We start from the raw sequence: 20,245 nt of genomic DNA, 5'->3' as shown, positions 1-20,245 counted from the left end.
ACAATGGGCTACCTATACTGTGCTGCTACGAATATCAAACTGAGGTGGAATATAGTTAAACAGAACTAAAATTAAACAGATTCAGATAAAATGTTTATTGTTTTTTTTAAGCATAATTACATTCAACCTAATTGAACTGTTGTTTCTGTGAATATACTGGAATGAATAATTGTTTAGTAAGCATATTAAACTGGTAACTAGTTTTGTGTAATAAAATGTAAAAAATTATTTGCAAGTGGCTAATGTGTTTGGTTTAAGTGATGGTATAAGTAGTTATGTTCCTAAAACTGATAAGGTACAAAATCAGTAACTTTGTAGACAGTTAGTTAAACTAAAGTAAATGATTCTGTTTAAGTATTACAACTTTACAGGAAGTTAGGAGATAGATGGGGTGAATGGTTTGGCATTATGTAAAAAGACTGACTAATTATGTGTAACACAAGTAACTCTTATTTTGGTACTAAAAGATAATATTAGTAATAACCCTGTTTTTAAAGTTTTTCATGAGTGCATGTTAAACCAAAGTAGATGCATTCTGTGTAGTGCTTGTATCAGAATAAATTTGACAAGTCAATATGGAGCAAGTTTGTTAATGTGACAGAAATAAAAACTTGGAATCTCTACAGGATGAAAGACTATTTTTTGAATTAATAGCAGAAAGGAGTGATTTTTTTTAACAACTGCCTTAAAGCTTTGAATTTAATGGAAGCTGCTGATTAAAATGTTAAATATGACCAAAGTGTTAATAAAATAATAAGGTATAATAATAAAATTTAGAACATTTGTTCTGCATTGTCACTGAACTGTACACTAAGACCAGAAAATTTAGAACATTTATTCTGTATCGTCACTGAATTGTACACTAAGACCAGAAAGTTTAGAACATTTGTTCTGTATCGTTACTGAACTGTACACTAAGACCAGAAAGTTTAGAACATTTGTTCTGTATTATCACTGAACTGCACACTAAGACCTGAAAGTTTAGAACATTTGTTCTGTATCGTCACTGAACACTGACCAGAAAGTTTAGAACATTTGTTCTGTACACTAAGATCAGAAAGGAATGAATTTACACTAAGACCAGAAAGTTTAGAACATTTGTTCTGTATCGATCACTGGAACAAACTTAAGAAGAACATAAGACCTGAAAGTTAATGAATTTCCTCGAGAAATTTACATGTGGAAAGACCTGCAGGGATTGCATTGCTTTCCAAAATAGGAGTGATGGTGGAGATGATTATATTTTAACTACAACAAACAATAGGAAAGTAACACAGAGAAATGTCTAGTGTGCAACAGTAACAATTATAGTCAACACAAAAAAAGATAAAATATGGTGACAACAAAAAATGTTTTTCACAACAGTATTCTCAATCACTGATGTTATGAACAGATAGCATAATGAAAAATATGAAATATCTTGTACACCATTTAAGTCATAAATTCTTAAAATTAATAATAAAGGTTATCTAAATTCTGTTATGAAACCTTTTACTTCATTATAAGTCTCAAGAATGAAAACAATTTTCTTTGAAATATTGGCTGTCATCTGATCATTTGCATACAAAGGTATAAGTTTGGAAGCAAGTACATATATTCCCATTTAAAATATGCTTTTGAACTAAGAATACCACTAAGGCATTGGTTTCAAATATTTTTTTTTAAGATATCAATATTTAATAGATTTTATGTTTTCAGTTTCAGCATCAATGTAAACTATCATCATTATAAGAAAGGATAACTCTATATGATTTAAAACTAAGTTTTATACCACAAATATATGCATCACCAAGAGTTAGTTTGTTATAGCAAAGCCACATCGGGCTATCTGCAGAATCCATTGAGGGGAATTGAACCCCTGATTTTAGCATTGTAAATCTGTAGACTTACTGCTGTACCAGCAGGGACTGTGTCACCAAGACTTGCTCACAAAAACTCTGGCAGTAAATCTCAGTATTCTAGACGACAACTGACTGGACAGTGTATCATCTGTAATATTTTCCAATACTCATCCGAGGTGGATATTATGAATTCTTACATCTTATATAACATTTGATGCTGATACATTCTTAAATAATGATATATATATATATATATATATATATATATATACACACACACACACATCTCCCCTGATAATCATGTACCATTAATGATAACATACTTATGTTTACATATACCACCACATCATCTATGATAACTTTTAACATTAATCTGTTATATCTCACCTGTGATAGCATGCCTGTATGAGGAGATGCCGGAGTGTGAGGATTAGAAGGTGGTGTCATCGGATGATGAAAGCGAAGTCCTCCTGGAGTAGCTCCTCCTTCTTGGTTACCCCTCTGTGAAGGAGGAGATGGTCTGATCTGACTAGCAGAAGACAAGAATGGGTCCAGACTGTCCAGTGTTGAGCCTGGTGAGGGAGGATTGTCATCCTCAGAATGTGAAAGCCTCCGTAGTTGAGAGGAAGCTTCATCTACAAACTTGTTCAAAAAAGCCTAAAAGATGATGGATTTAAATCACAACAATCAGATACATAAAATGCTACATCACCTTAATCTACATATACAACGTTCACATTATACAAAAAACAAACCATCTCCTTAAACCACTCTTATAACCAATTCCAATTTTTTTCCAGCAATAACAATACATTGGTTCTTTCATATTATGTTGACCAATGGCTTAGAATGATTACTTTTCATGATGTATACAGTTCTAAATTTAAAAGTAAAAAAGCAATTTTTAGTAAGAAAGGTAATTAATTCAATAAAGCTATTGGAATATGATGTTACATTAGCTGGTGCAAACATACTTACCTGATGTTAGGTCTACCTTATATATGTTTAGGGGATATTTTAAAAGTTACTCTGGAAACCATACTCACAAACACAGCTTTAATGTACAGAAAACCATTATTTTGTTACAAGACAGTTCAATCATTGCACGTAATAACTTTAACAAGTTATAATTATTACCTACAAACAGAAACTACAAGTATAGTTCTACTAGTAAATATAATTTAGTATGACTTATCTGTATTTTTTGCTATTTACAAATACTTCTGGTTTAGCTTCTTGAACCTCTTTCACTAACACAGTCAATTTAAACTCTGACTTTATTACACTTAAAATAGTTCTGTGTCACATTGCATAATTTCCTACTTACATCATATAAAACTACACATTTCTGGCTACACTCTATCAACATAAAACTTTGAGTGACTTAAAACAGATATTATTTTGAATTTAGACTCACCTTCTATAACTTGAAAACACAGTATCATTATAATTGTTGGAGTTATCTTCAAATCTATTTGTATACACTGTACACTTTATCTCAAATAAGCACACACTTACCCTAAGCCCCTGAATGGGCATCAACTCTTCAACTACTTTAGTTTTATCAAACAGACTAAATGCCCCATCTTGAATTGACAGTAAACCATCTGGTTTACAGTGGATGTCAAGACAATATCTAACACAGGTCAAAGAAGCAAATGCAAAAAGTAATGTTTACTTTTATCAACATTTAATGTTTTTGAAATATTTATACATTAATAAACAAAAGTTTGCATTACACTGAAATAGCACAAATATAAACACGTGGAAAGGATACGTATTACGATACACCACTCGAATATGCGTAGAAGACTGGGCAATTATCACAAATGTCTGGATTGGTACTTGAGCACGCTATGAAACAAAAGAATAAAAAAGTGTTAACAATCCTTCCAAATAAACATCATACAAATTGCTGAGTTTTTAGAACTGCACTGTACTGATTTATGTTTACTATTGAAACCTATTTCCATTTAGCTGCCTAAACTGTTACTATGCTCAATGGAAAATAATCACTTGAACTACAAAATGGCTGATAACTATTAATGTTAAAACTACTTGGTATATTAGAAAAAAGGAAAGGCTTTCCAGTATTTTACCTACAGAAGTTTTAGCTATCAGTACTAGAAAGGATCACCAGGCAAATAAATCACTACCTTGACTCTCCTAATGGTTAGGAAAGTTTTGTGGACGTAAACACAAGAAAACTGTGAAAAATTCAGAGATTCAATGAAATTAGTCTAAGCTTAACACAGGGAGAAATGTTCCTTTAGGCATTCTCACAGACATGTTCATTTGTCAAAAGAGAATGGATAAAATCAATGTAGTACTTCACAGTATAGGTATTAAAAAGTTATACATGTAATTAAGGTTTGTTACATTTAATATTACTGGTTATAATATTTAGAGCAACTTTTGAAAAGCTCTTACTTTTTGTACTTATGAAAATGTCTTACACTTAGTATGTGGTTTTAAGTCTAACGTAAATATTGTTAATAATTAAGGTACTAAAACAGATGATTAAAAGGTACTTGAGTCATTTTTGGTTTTAGTTTTCTTGTATATAAGTTACAATATTAAACAGTTATGGCTACAAGACTATTCATTAACATACATGTATAGTTACTTTTATATATATGAACATGTTTAGTATATTTTTCATCAGGAGTTTTCTGCAATAATCCCATATTCATAACCTTTGTGTGTTGATAAGTTTATTTGCAAACATTATAAAACATAACCCCCTCTTCTATCAAGGGGGCTAAAACATATTGAAAAGGTCTCAGAACCAAATGAGAGCATAGGAATAGGTTTATCGGGGTCAATAAATCCAAATCTCATGATGGAGTTTGTGTTCTTGGCCCCATGTCCCATGTCTGAAACTGTGTTCATAGCCCTCTTGAAGTCAGTGGAAACAAATCTGGCATATGTTCTGAAACTGCAGATGGATGTCCTACCGTGGTTCTTTTTTCAGGTACAAACCCACAGAAGTAATTGAGGATGAAGGAGAAATGTGATTAGTGCACTATGGCCTCTGTGAATCACGAGGAGAAGTTTGAGGCTCACAGCAGAACTCTGATATAATTTATGCTAGTAATAATAGTATGTTTAAAGATGATCTTTCTGTGAAGTATCCTTTAAACAATGTTAATAGCTGGCAACTGATTTATCCTCATAGTGCACAATACAAAACTTTTTTATCTCTAAACATTCTGAAATAGTAAATGTTATTTCAGACATATAACTGTAAAATAACTTAACAATACTAACACTGTAAATGACACCAAGATGAGGAGCAGAAGGTAGCTTGCTCAGAGACAACAGAAGGCTGTATGTGTCATGGAGAGCCTAGAAGGAGATTCCCAGCATAGTCAGTGATCACATAATCATGGAAATGTTTTATATAAAACAACCAAAATTTGAGTAACATAAATAATACATTCACCCAGATGAATCAGGAACAAAGAACAAATCACATACAGAGCTATTACAATTTTCTACCAATATTACAGCAAGTTACTCACAAGAGGAAGCTCATTTTTGTCAACTGTTTGCATTATATTTGCAGTAGAAAGTAACTTATCAGCTCACATACACATATAATAAATATATATATATCTGTATGTGTACTATTGTTGTGATTATTCATATATTAAAACCAGTATTACTTTTCTACTTTGGTATCTTAATACTTTTGTATTTGTATCTTCCACATCAACTACAGAAATATTTCTCTGTAACCCTTAAAGCACAAATAAATCTTTTGCAGTCTTGATAGCTACAGTTACTGAATTTTAACAAAGTTAATTACAAGCCGATACATATCAAACATTGGAGGTGAAAGGAGAATACTGTACAGTTGACTAAGCATCAATATTCAAAACTTTTATTCCAGAAATAAGACTTTTTTCTAATTCCAACTCTTACCTGAAATAGCTAAAACAAAGGTTAAGATTCTTCACAATGAATAACTAATACCTTATACTGCTAACAGTTATTTAATATGGCTTTCAGTAAGCAACAACATAAATCGAAAAACAGAACTGTGGTGGTGGCCAAATTCATACTGTAGCTAAGATGCTAATAAAGTGTAAACACTGGTAACTGAAGCTGTCTAACTAGCCACACCCAGTCAGCTTACTGCATTAAACATAATCTACTAGAGTAAGAGATGATTTTATAAAATCCACCTGAACCAACTTGGCAACAGAATGGTGATGATTGAATTCATGTTGTAGCTGAGATGCAACTGAAGTGTGCGGGTTGCTTGCGGATGCTGTCTGTCCAACCACGCCAAAGGCAAGATGGAAACGTCGCTCAGAAGCTCGCCAGTAAATTGTTACCTATAAATTACATTTCTTTGATTTTTTCAAGTAAAACAAAAAAACTTAAAAAATAAATAAAAACAAAATGGGAGACTTATAACTACAATACTCAGTACTGTAAAGGTGCATTTCATTTAATAACACCACTATTCAACTCATGAACTCTAGTAATTAAATTACAACATACAGAGGTTATTATCTACTTTAAAATTTTCACTATGTCAACACAGTTGCTGAAATCTTTTATTTAAAATAGAACAATTTGTTTTATATGGAAGATTGTACATAATCAGTTTACATAAATTCAAAAAGATAAACCTCATTTTTCAAACTGGTACTATCAAACAGCTATGTACAGTAAAACTGGCTAGCTTTACCAATTGTTAGAGTTCACAAGTTCCTAATATATGAGAGATATAACCACTGAAATGACTTGTAGAAACATTGCAAATGTTGCACTTTAAGCACCACTGCTACTCTGATCTTTCCAAAAGTACATACTGTACTAGCTTTACTGGGCCCATAACCAACAACTAGTTTCTTATATGTGAAACTCTTGATGTCCATTAAGCTGCACAGGTTTCCATCTTGATCTATCAAAATAGAAACACAGGCATTTTAATAGTTGTAGAACTTCACAAATTAGTGCTAGTACACAAAAAAAAATAACCTTTTACTTTAAATGTTCCGTACTATAATAATACAATCTGTCCTTCCAATAAGCTAATTTTTGTGTCCCTGGTTTATGTTAGCTTCTTTAAAAAATAAAAACAAATCACAAAATTGTACTTTTAGTTATAATTGTCATTTTTAACAGTCAACAAGATTTTATATTAATGACATCTAACAATTCCTACTTTTCCAAAATATTAAACAGGACTCTTCTGTTTTTACTATCTGCATGTTCAATTCTTTCTGTTTTATTTATTGCACAAATATAATTCAAAATTGAACCAAACATTTCATAACTCTTCTTTCTCATAATAATACAGTAATTTTTTTCTATTCTGTTTTACATAAATTAATGAAATCCACCATATTAAATAAACTGTAAGAATTTGATACAAAATTAAAACAGTTATTACACACCAATATGACTATTTCATAATGTGGACAACATTTAAGAACATAATTAAAATTACTGCAACATCAACAGTTTAACATTTTTACATAAAGCAACAAACTATAAAAATTAGAACAGGGTTCCAATGTTAAACTTATTGTCAGTAACAACTGCTGTTATAAGAATGATGATCAAATTCATAAGGATTAACAAACTAGGCAGTAATGTATTATAACCTGAACAAATGACCATTTTGTAACATTACAATGTATCAGAATAAAAGGAATCAAAACAATCAACATTTTACTTGTCCACAGATAACACTGTGTAGACATTATAAGAAAGTACTCTAAGCAACTAAATATTCAGCACAATTTGAACAACTAATCATTTATCAGTAACAAATGATTAGTAAACAGACTGAACTGGTTAAATAATTGTCCATCATAAATTAAAACTGAATATGTAGTAAAAGATTATATTAGGTTGTCTAGAAATAAATGTCAGGATTCTCATGATGACATTTAGAAGCTGAATATTGAGTAACTTATCATTGGTTGGTTGGTTTAATCTAATGTTTTTGCTTACAAGATGTCTTGGTTGTCTGCTGTTTCAACTCTACTCAGAGTTTAAGTTTCAGAACCCCCAAGGCAGCATGGACAAGAAGGACTTTTATCTGATTTTCCTCTACACCTTCAAACTTGGACGAAAAGCTAAAGAAACTACACAGAACACCAACCAGGCCATGGATTTGTTACTGAACCTACAGTTCAGCATTAGTTCCAAATGTTTTGAAATGGAGATGAAAGTCTTGAAGGCCACAAAGGTCGTGGAAGGAAGCCATCCTGAGATGAAAATATGTTAAGGGAAGCAGTTGAGACAGAACCTCCCACAACACTATGAGAGTTTGCATAAAAGCTAGCACAAGCAAACCAACTATTGCCAGCCACCTGAGTGCAATTGGAAAGATGAAAAAGTTGGATAAGTGGGTTCCACATGAGCTGATTGAAGATCAACAAAATTAATGTTATAAGACCTGTCAAGGATGACGCTTCAAAAATTGAACAAATTGGGAATTGAGGTTCTGCCTCATCTACCTTTCCACCAGACCTTTCCCCTAAAGCTTTTCATTTTTTCAAGCACTTTGACAACTTTTTAAACAATAAATGTTTTCAAAACCAGATAGCTCCAGAAGATGCTTTTAGGGAGTTCACTGACCACATAAACTCTGATTTCCATAGCAGGAGCACAAACAGCACCATTACACATTGGCAAAAGTGTGTTCAAGCCAATGATGCTTACTTTTACTTAAGCATGTTTTACAACACTGGTTTATACTTTTCCAAACTTTGCAGTTCAAAACCGATATTTATTTCTGGACAACCTAATAGTCTAACCATAAAAATCCTTTGTTACCCTTAACTTCTCTGTAAAAGTTAGTTCATACTGTGAACCATGAGAAATGAAATTTCATGAAACAGTGTGCATTTTAAACTTTTCAAACTCTCAAGGAGAAGACAAAGAAGTGAAATCAATAAAAGAATGTTGACATTGCATAATAACATTTCCCTGAAATTGTTTTACTTATGAAAACTAGTCAGACCAAGACCGTAAACAAATGAAAGGTGCATTTGGGTGAGAGGCATGCTTAATTATTAAAAATAAAATATAAATAAAAAAAACATTTATACTGTGTAACATAGTACAATGCAATTTGTTTGGAAATAGCTTGTTTTCTAAAGATAACTGCATGATCTTCCACAAGCTGGACAAACAAAAACTGTTCCACATCTTAACTTTTTAAATAGTGATGTTGCAGTCATTCTGTTGATGGGAAAAGTCATTCTAATTGGTCAATTTGCTAACATTCTGCCAAAAAGTTTAACTTCCTCTCAACTTTTTAACAGCAAAACAAGTAAATGAATGGCTACTTTACATGACAATATCACTGCACTTTCATCAGCCTTACATTTCTTATTGGTTGCAGCATAAACTACATATAATCTGTATCAGGTTCTGACAAGTTCAAACTATTATACTACACAAATAAACAACATAAAGACAGTACGAGAGTCTGATTTCATTCACTGTCCATTTGCCAATAATCAGTTCTTCCTAAGTAACTGAGGTTCCTGACTTGATCATCAACTTATCTTACAGTAATAAATGCTATCAGTAATGCAGGATTCTTGTCTGATAAAGCCACTATTTGTCAGCACTAACACTTTGTGTTTCTTCTTGTCCAAATTAGTCATATTTGTCCGAAAATGACCAGTAAAATTCCCACAAAATAACCATTATAAATACATGAACAGTAACAAGTTTCAACTTGATTAGTACACCCTTTATTAATGGCATGGGATATATAGTTAGTAAACAGTTCCTTCTGATCTGATTAAATCTTTATCAATAATGAAAATTATATAGGCAATACTCTTAATGACCAAATTAACACTGTAGGAAAATGGTTCCACTGAAAATCACTCATTATTAATTGATAACAAAAATTACATGGGAATTTCAGAATCCTCACACAATCAGCCTACCATTTTTTAGTGCTTCACTGAACTCAACGACGACACCATACAGGTGAACCATTGTGCTCCAGTCTTGAAGTAATTCATCTACCATCTCTACAACTTGCCGAGATGTACCACTGCCAAAGTCATACATGAAAGACACTGGTCTTCGAGAACCTTGTTCTTTAGCTGAGAGACTCGTTAGAGGACAGTTGCAAAACACAAACTGTAAGGAGGTTTGTAAAAATAGTAAAAGCATGAGCTGAAAAGATAGTATCTTTGCTTATAAACAAAGTTTTAAGGTTAGGACAGGATAATGCGTAATCAAGTTTATTAAAAAGTTTGTAAGATTTATGCTAAGAATAAAATAGTTGTTTTCATCTTGTAGGATTCAGTTTTCATGGCATATTATCAAAACCTACAAAGTGAATATCAAACGTTTACATTTTATCTCTTATTTTCTATGCCTTAATACTAATTGTAGTGAGATCATTAGAAGCAAAATTTGCAAAATATGAAGAAAAAAATTTTTTAGAATAATTGCAGATTGTAGCAGATAAATAATTGTATAATTATACAATTGATAATAACTGATAATAATTGTATAATTATTTATCTCAAACAAGAATAAATTACAAAAGATAAAGCACATGTTACTTAATAACAAAGTTTATTTAATTTTTTATTTAAATTTCCTTACCTCATATAATACAGATTTCTAATTTTTACATTTTAGTTGATCTTGTCAAAGATATACATACATAAAAACCAGGAAAGTTAACATTTATTTTAGTCTTGAGGCCTTTTGCACTAGAGCCAGTGAGTTAGGAAGCCTATTTTTGTTTCATTACATGTTGGTTGCCCAAAAATTGAGGTAGCTTTCAAATATTCATTTTTGAACACAAAAAATAAATCTTACACTAGACTAGAATGTCCAGAAACTAATATAATTCATATGGCTGTCTAACAAACATATAAATAGATTAAAATCTTTCATTACTTTCAGTGCAACATCTTCAATCCAAACACACAAAGCTCTCATGGCACATTAATTGATTTTACTGCTAAAGCAAAACAAGCATGTGACTTGCATAAGACAGAAATCACTCTTTCTATTGGTCATAAACATATTGATCTAAACAAATATGTTAATACATCAGTAAAGCAAGTAGAATATGAAACTTTATATTCTGGCACACACAAACACATACAATCAGCTTGAAAAGAAAAATCTATAAATGAGAAAACCACAGCACAAACATTTAATTTGGATGGGGGAGCTATTGGGAATTTATTTTATATATTTCTTTTTCAAATTAAAATCTAGATAATATGAAAAGTTGAGTTAAAAACTACATTTTCATATGAAGCTTATTAACACACATCTATAACAAAGTAATTTAATTTAATTTTGAATATAACTTTCTAATAAAGGTCAAGACATGAGCACTTTGCCCCAACAGTACAAATAAGGTTAACATTCTTCCTAATTCATAAACTTTTGTTTTACTGTTTTATCAGATATTGTGTCAATGCTTCGTAAGATTGCTTTTTTTTTTACATCTCAAAATTATTGCATTAGATATATCTGTAGCATCCAAAGCACCAAAACATAATTTTAATACTCAGTTTCAGATAAAACTTCAATAAAAATAAAAAAAGCATATATCTGTTTGCACTGAAAGTGCAGTACTTGGTTTGATTTTTTGGTAATATATATTTTTACTAATGAAACAGAAAAGTTTGTAATCTAAAAGATGTTTTCATTATTCTGAAGAAGAGAAACTACAATCAAATATTAAACAAAATGTACACATACTCAGTTTTCTGTCAATCAGTTGAACCTTATGATTCAAAGATATTTTTAAAGTTTAACAGCTAAAATAATTTAATAATTATATGGTTAAGTCTAGGTGTAATGATACTTTAAACAAGGCAATGTGAATTGTTTTCCAATTCTGTTTACTTTCTTGTGTTAAACCCTTCTTAAATTTAGTCTGTTCTTCAACATTCTCTTTTCAGTTAACATTTAAAGCATGAAGGCTTTTTTTTCCCTCTTATGAAGAAATATATTCCTGAACACAGCTTTATGATGGATGTATGTAGAAACTGTGTGCAATTTACAAACCAATGACCAGATGATCTCTAAGTCAACTGTCGGAGTGGATCTGAAGATAAAGAAAAACAACCATCTCTATAATTCACATTTTAGTAGACTGCTTAAAACAATGAAATTTACCTCTACAAGCCAAGCTCTCATGCCTTTTCCTGGAAGTCTCAATGTACAACTTAGTAATGAAGATGACAATACAGCAGCAGCCTCAACATCACTTCCTTCACAGTGGGGCATTCTAATGATGATAGAACATGGAAAAAAAATATATATATATATATATATACACACACACACATATATATATATATGTGCATGATTTTACTCACAATTACATAGTCTACAAGTAATATATTCTCTAAAAAGTATAGATAAAAATACTCTTTCCTGTTGTTTACTTTACACTTTTGTCATTTTAAACTTGTAATTCTGAGTGACAGATTTTAGTTATTAAATGTATGTTTAAAAGCCCAAGACTCAACATTCTGAGGAATGTTAAACATATCTGGTCATCTCTAAAGTAATGTCCAATTTTAGATTCAGAAAAAGAGAAAGGATTTCAAATGCTTTTAATGTTATTTAATCAATAATGTATGTTCCATTATTATTAATTACTTCCTGCCAATGATTCATGAGCTTCTGAATACCACTTCTATAAAATTATTGGGGTTTGGATGGAAAGAATGTAGAGAGGATAGTTTTGACATCTTATGTTCCAAGGTCTTTTCCATCAAGATAGTTCTGCAAACTTCAGAATAGATGACAATCAAGGTCTGGAGAATAAGGAGGATGTGGAAATTTTTCTCAGTCTAGCTCTTCAATCTTTGCAGATGTGATCTTTGCTTTGTGGGGCCGTGCATTATCTTGGTGTAACACAACACCTCTACGACTGATCAAAACAGGCCTCTTTTCTTTCATTCAAGCACTCTAACTGTTGACAATAGAAGTCTGATGTAATCGTTACATTGAATGGCAGCAATTCAACGTGCATCACATCAACAATATTCCATCAAACATTTAACAAGATGTTCATAGGGTGGAGGTCCATTTCGGGCTATGCTTTAGCCAGTTTACCTGCAATGAGCCAGGGTCTGCAGCATTTAACCTTTTTATAATATATCTATTTTTCATTTCCATTCACTATCCTGTTCAAATAAAGTGATTTACGTTCACAAAAGTGCAGAGAAGTGCAAATGTCCACTTTTGCTCTAAGGTTGGCTTCTGTCAAATCACGAGGGACCCATTTTCCAAGTTTCGACACCTTTTCAAGCTGTTGCAGACGACGGTGAACTGTTGAATGGGTTGAATTAAGCTTTTGTGCTAGTTCTGCAACTGTTATAGCACAATCTTCATCAAGTACAGCAAGCAGCAAGTTATCATTAAACTCAACAGGACAAACTGAACATGGCGCATCACTTTAGCTGTAGTCACCTGATCTGAACTTCTGAAACCACCTTCGACATTCTCTTTCATTGAGAGACTCCACACCATAAACACCTTGAATGTTTTGTGTAGTTTCTGCTGCACTATTGTGTTTTTTAAACTCATAAAACATTATATACCTAATGTGCTCCTCAGTCACATCCATCTTCATAAGGGTTTATTTGATTAATGATCTGAAAAAGTGGAGTTGGGTTAGTTTCTTTTATTTGTCTGAACATTTTTATACACGTTCTACTAGATATTTTAGTCATTAAAGCCTTCTATAAAGACAGAAATAATGATGCACTTTCTGTATTAAATTTTCGGACATTACTTATGGGATGACCTGATACTATACATATATATAGACACACACAAACAATTTTTATTTATAATATATTCAATCAATTCTAGACTGAACTGACAAGATAACATGAATCTGCAGCTCTGAAAAAGTTCAAAATGAACTTCATGTAATATCTTGCAACATTATAAAATATGAAAATTATATCAAATACCACCTTTTAAATTTTTTTTTTTTTGCAATAAATCTCATTATAAATAGTGAAATTCCAGTGTGTCTCATTACATATAAAGTAATGGAAAAGTTTCAGAAACATTATTAACTTACTTAACAAGTTTGACAACGAAGTTTGTGCCATTAGCTTCTACCTGAAGTCCTTGATGGCATATTCCTCTTCTATTTAACTATAGCATGTAACATAACATTCATACATTATACAAACATATTTTATTAAAAAAAAAAAAGCCATAAAAAATTATTCAACTAATTTCAGCTGAGAGTCACTATTTAGACACTTTCAAAAAGTCACAAAAACAAACACTATATCTGAAACACAAACACTTGAAACATAAAATGTATTAGCCAATGAACATTATTGAGCTCAATATTTTTTGGTAAATTTATAATTTCTAATGAAATAAAAACCACGACATGGCACGGCTGTGCAATGTGTTACTGCATAATACACAGTCACATTCATTAATCTAAGAACCAGGCTTCTTGTATGTTTATCGGTAGTAATAGTACCACAAACATAATAACAAATACAGATCAAACATTTTACAACATATAATATTACTTGTCATTACAACTAATAGAAATAGATTGTATTTATGTTGTTAAAACTTTATTCTTTTTAGATATCACATAGTTGTTTCAAAAAGGCCCAATAGTTTCAAATTGTCTATAGGAGATTTTGTTATAAAGAAGAAGAAAAACAAACTGCCAAAGTAATTACTTCAGCAAAATTACTAAATAATTATGTGAACCAGTAAAATTATCTTATTATCTTTATGTAACATTAAAGAAAAAGAAAACCCTGATACACAATATTTGCCCCAAAAAATGCACAATTGTTTTCCTCCAAATGCCTCTTGAAAGTTTTACTGCACATAATATTTCCATGCATTCAATTGTTTTAGGTATTTTTACAAGAAGGTTCTGTCAAATCATTATGGCATCATTTAAGGTTTTAAAAATGTTCCATATCCAAGGTGGTGGATGGAACAGATGATGAGAATCAGAACAAGAACTAAATGTTCCAGAAAGTCCAATGAATGCAATGAATCTGATGGTAGTGACAATTATAGCAATGACAGATTTATATGAATATGAATTATTAACTTAGTGTATTGCCACATATAGTCTTTAAATAAATTATGTAAAATTGACATGTCAAAATACTTCAATACAAGATTTCCAAAAATGTTTAACACATAAATAGTTGTTTACTGTATTTAGAAATTATTCAGTACATTGTGCACAACTGTTATGTTAGGAAACAAATTGTTTTCAGTTTAACCTTTTAAAATTGAGTACTCATGATATGTGGGAGCACACTGAATTAAACTTGGGAATATATGTTAAGAATTTATCAAAGCATGTGATCAAAAAAGACTTACAACATAAGAATTAAAAGTGCCTAAAATATTACGAGAAAGTAAACTACAGCTTCAAGGCAATATATTTATAATTTTGTTATATTTAGAAACTTGGATGTTCTTAAACAAAAAATGCATTTAGCTGATATTTTTTTGTTTCTGATACCACTACCTTCAGAAACGTAATGTTTTCAAATTATCTGACCTAAAAATAAGTAATAAACAAGTATTAAACCCCAAACTGGTAGTATTCTTCCTTTTGTGCACAAGTTATCTACACAGATAGAAAGTTAAGTATTTTTACTTCCCAAATAAAAGTCACAATTAGGATGAGAAACTGAAATTAGGATTAACAATTTGGATTTTTTTTTTAATTTATCTAAAACAGACATTGATAAAATACATATCAAATTAAATTTCTAAACCTAAAAATTTCAGTTATAATTTTATTTTTTAAAACCTTGAAAAAGAAGATTACATTTATTTAAAGTAATATTATTCAGCCTTCTAAAAAAATATCACAAAACTTATAGTCATCCATTTATAAATAACCTCACTTCTGACTTGAAGAAAAAGCAGAATTTCTTGCATCCACTAATTTGACTCTCAGAATCAGTAAACATTCATTTTTTCTACAAGAAGTTTGTTTGAAGCTACCAGTTTTTCAAACATGGAACTGATCCAGCTCAAATATCACTTCAGTTCTAAAAGTCACCACATGGAACTGATCCAGCTCAAATATCACTTCAGTTTTAAAAGTCACCACATTTTTGAATAAAACATGGAAATAAAAGCAGCAGCATTTTCTTCAAGCTTTAGTAAAGCATACAACAAACTACTCAGCAACCAAAGGTATGCCTCTAAAGTAATAACAATCTTACCTCTGCTGTCAGGGTGCAAAAAGGTAGTCTTTCATCACACATGGCAATCACATGAGCGAGCTCAGTGTTAAAATATCCTGTGTTTTTTAAACGTTTCACTGAACTTTCTGCAGGTTGTTTTGCTAAAAGCTAAATAAAAATGAATGAGTTAATAACACTCATATTAAAGACACACAGTGCACCAATCAATAGAGACTCCAACAAATTATTTGTTTCATTTTTGAAGGTTGCAAAATTTCAAATCAAAAATTAGTTTTCTACTCATATTAATAATTTATGCCAAATAGAACTGAGATTTAGTTACTGTACTTAAAATGCAATAATTAAGTCTGTTTCCTAGATGTTGAATATAAACTAACAGTGACCTATGTTTCCTACATGTTCAATACAAACTAACAGCGATCTATGTTTCCTATGTTCAACACAAACTAACAGTGACCTATGTTTCCTGCATGTTCAACACAAACTAACAGCAACCTATGTTTCCTACATGTTGAAAACAAACTAACAGTGACCTATGTTTCCTATATGTTGAAAACAAACTAACAGTGACTTATGTTTCCTACATGTTCAATACAAACTAACAGCGACCTATGTTTCCTACATGTTCAATACAAACTAACAGCGATCTATGTTTCCCGCATGTTCAATACAAACTAACAGCGACCTATGTTTCCTGCATGTTCAACACAAACTAACAGCGACCTATGTTTCCTGCATGTTCAACACAAACTAACAGTGACCTATGTTTCCTGCATGTTCAACACAAACTAACAGTGACCTATGTTTCCTGCATGTTCAACACAAACTAACAGTGACCTATGTTTCCTATATGTTGAAAACAAACTAACAGTGACCTATGTTTCCTACATGTTCAATACAAACTAACAGCGATCTATGAAACATTTTTGTTATTATTCATCCCCCCCTCTTGAATTTTCTTCATCATTTTCACACATACCATTTAAGCTACACTTTCTTGCAGGCATTATGCATTAGATCAGTAACTGCTGGTCTACGTAACTGAGGTACAATTTTTTGATTATGCATTAGATCAGTAACTGCTGGTCTACGTAACTGAGGTACAATTTTTTGATAATGCATTACATTGACAACAGCTGGTCTACATAACTGAAGTACGATTTTTTGATTATGCATTACATTGACAACAGCTGGTCTACGTAACTGAAGTACAATTTTTTGATTATGCATTACATTGATAACTGCTGGTCTACATAACTGAGGTACAATTTTTTGATTATGCATTACATTGATAACAGCTGGTCTACGTAACTGAAGTACAATTTTTTGATTATGCATTACATTGATAACAGCTGGTCTACGTAACTGAGGTACGATTTTTTGGCATTACATAAATGACTGAAATTTCTGTTGTTTGGTTTCTAAATGCAACATAAAATATAACCCACTTGAAAAATTCTATCTCAATACTTCAGATAAAACTTAAGTTTCTGAAGTTTGGGTTATGAGAATGTAACGGTTTCAAATCATGCAAAAAGTAGCAAAAATGTCTAGCATTCTGGTAGTTCAAGAAAAAAAATCAGTGTTGCAGTATTAATGAAACTCCATTTTTGTATCTTCTGAACGATTTATTTGTTTTTTAATAAGATTTGTTTAACTGTGAAATCATGAGCTCTTTTAGTTAAATAAATATCACATAAATACTGAGTTAGGTCATTTCCATAGACTTACTTTTCTCTTGACACCTACATTCTGGTCTGCAACTATCATGGAAAAAAAAAAAAAACATTTAAGTAAAATAAAACAAATTTGAAGCTACTTGATTTGCATAGAAAAAGGTTTGTAAATCTATACGTGAATTGTGAATAGCTAACATTAACATTTCCCAAATTTTCCACTGTAATAAATGTTTTCTTGTGAACTCCCCCTTCTAAAATGGGTAAAAGAATTGACAAGATTTAGTATATGAAACACATCAAAATGCATTGTAGTGATTACTTATTACTTTCATCAGTAAAAATTATATTAAAACTCTTAATTTTACATTTTGTACTACTGATTTTCTTAATCAATCATGTCTCCCCTGTGGAATTTAACTCCTCACACCTTGGGAAATTCTGGTAAACAATATTAAGAAATATAGAAAAAGTAAACTAATAAACCAATTTGATGATCTGAAAATGTTGCTATTATTGTTTACTTACCTTTGACCAAAATGTTTCATAAGATATATATCAATACAGTTTATATAAATATATTCCAGTTCTAATTTAGTTGCTCTTATATATATATATATATTTTTTTTTAAATGTAAGCTTTTTCTAACTACTAGTGACTAAAAGTTGTTCCAAGTACCTAAAATGATACAAGGCTGACTATTACTGAGTAGTTCAGCTAATAATGAAAGAAATTATAACACAAGTAGAAATAGATAAGTTAATGTTTTCTGTCTGTTAATATAAGTTCTACAGAAAATGTTAATTACAAGTAATCACACATACAAAAATATTACTTTTTGGGAACAGAAATATTTAAACTGCTGTTTTCTTTTATAATAAATTTCATGCAGAAAAAGTTATTTTGTATATGTTTAATTAAATAAATAATTTTAGCAAGTACAATTTTAAAAAGTTCAAAACATTTAGTTTAACTTCTACCTTCAATGCTGGTGAATGGTCCATGGGATATTGTAAAAGTGTTTAGTGGGAGAAAATTCACAACCTGAAGAAAAGATTTTGGCAATTCTAGTTCTAAACCTGTTGTGTCATCCCGCTGATCTGTGCTTTCTTCTAACGGTTGAGGACTAACTGTCATTAGGTAATACTGTAAGGCAACATCACCTGGATTATCCTCGTGAGGTTTCAGCTGAACGACCTTCGGAAAACCACAAATAATTAAACTGTAGAGAATGCAAATAATTATAATTCACAGCATTTTCTAAAGACAATATACTCTGTCTTAAACATTAATTCAGAACTCTTTTAAATCTTTTGATGAAAAATAAAACAGGAAAACCTTTACATTATGATGTAAATTAAATTCAAACTGAGACATTCTTCTACCACATAAAACAAGTGTCAAAGTTTAAGGTACACGGTGAAAATGTTTAAAACTTTGTCAACTTACCACATAGTAATTATGATGTTTACATAGCTTGATGAAGAGCTTGTGCTTTCCCAGCTGAGCCACTGGATGTTCTGGGAGTACTATCAGTGGGAGTTGTTCACTCGAGAGCACTGGTAGATGCTGAATAGTCTTCTCACATCGACGTAACACTACCCAATATCTGAGAGAGATTGAATTTCATGGTTGTAATTACTAGCATTTCATGAAAATAAACATAAACATTTGAAATAAATATAGCATTTTCTATGGTAAGATAACATTCACTGTCCAGTTTAATTTAGTAATTATGACTTACAAGTTTGACAAGTACAGCTATGAGTGATGATGACTGTTTGATTGTACAGCATTAATAATTATGTCTGTAAGAACTTTAAGTAATATCTAGCTTGATTCTTTTTGGGCTAGACACTCATGTCCTTTGTTTTCCTTCTTGGAATGGAAACACTTAACCAAATTACGTGAAACCAACCACAATTTTAGTAATTGATATTTAGATTGTAATGGAAAAATCCTCACTTACTTTGAACTATATATTGTTTTTATCACTTTTTATATTATGAAAAATAGCTTTAAGAAAACATTAAAATACTTCCTTTCATTTTAAGATTTAAAATCTCTTTAATGACTGCCAGAAAGATCCATCTGATACAGTCAATCAATTTCAACTTCATTAATATTCCTTATTATTACCTTATTTTACCAAACATAAATTGTAAAGAATTTTGAAAAATTGACAAAGATTTATCACTGGCTTAGAACTTGATGTTTCTAAATAGCTTGAGATCAGACTATGTCAAAATATTTTTGGTCAAAAGTATATTTAATAAATATACATTATTTTCAAAACATTACAAGTTATTTATATCCATTACTTGAACATGATAAACTAAACAATAATATTCAATAAATAAAGATATAAATCAACAGAATATTTTGCTATTGCCTAGTCATACTCTCCTAGCCTAACAAGGCTTACTAAATACCCTGTCATAGAATAAAATTTCTGTAGCTTTCAAATAAGTGCAATTTAAGATGAAAACTTTCTTGGGAATGAAAAGAACATTTATA

General features: G+C 30.8%; 1 protein-coding gene across 2 annotated transcripts in view; it reads right to left on the bottom strand.

Moving 5' to 3' along the window:
* MED14 (mediator complex subunit 14) overlaps positions 1-20,245 on the bottom strand; it is a 63,516-nt gene that overhangs the window by 13,224 nt on the left and 30,047 nt on the right. For both annotated transcript variants that reach the window (XM_076513990.1, XM_076513992.1), the window contains exons 16-28: positions 19,178-19,337; positions 18,709-18,925; positions 17,783-17,814; positions 16,070-16,198; positions 13,915-13,991; positions 11,988-12,099; positions 9,776-9,974; positions 6,668-6,759; positions 6,032-6,184; positions 5,112-5,189; positions 3,619-3,695; positions 3,360-3,477; positions 2,229-2,498 (exon numbers count right to left, since the gene is read on the bottom strand). In XM_076513990.1, coding sequence (XP_076370105.1) covers positions 2,229-2,498; positions 3,360-3,477; positions 3,619-3,695; positions 5,112-5,189; positions 6,032-6,184; positions 6,668-6,759; positions 9,776-9,974; positions 11,988-12,099; positions 13,915-13,991; positions 16,070-16,198; positions 17,783-17,814; positions 18,709-18,925; positions 19,178-19,337 — 1,714 coding nt within the window. The remainder of the gene's footprint in view (positions 1-2,228; positions 2,499-3,359; positions 3,478-3,618; positions 3,696-5,111; positions 5,190-6,031; positions 6,185-6,667; positions 6,760-9,775; positions 9,975-11,987; positions 12,100-13,914; positions 13,992-16,069; positions 16,199-17,782; positions 17,815-18,708; positions 18,926-19,177; positions 19,338-20,245) is intronic.

The sequence above is a fragment of the Tachypleus tridentatus genome, chromosome 7 (genome assembly GCF_004210375.1).
Source record: "Tachypleus tridentatus isolate NWPU-2018 chromosome 7, ASM421037v1, whole genome shotgun sequence".
Taxonomy (NCBI): Eukaryota; Metazoa; Arthropoda; class Merostomata; order Xiphosura; family Limulidae; genus Tachypleus; species Tachypleus tridentatus.
This window is presented reverse-complemented; position numbering and strand designations above follow the sequence as displayed.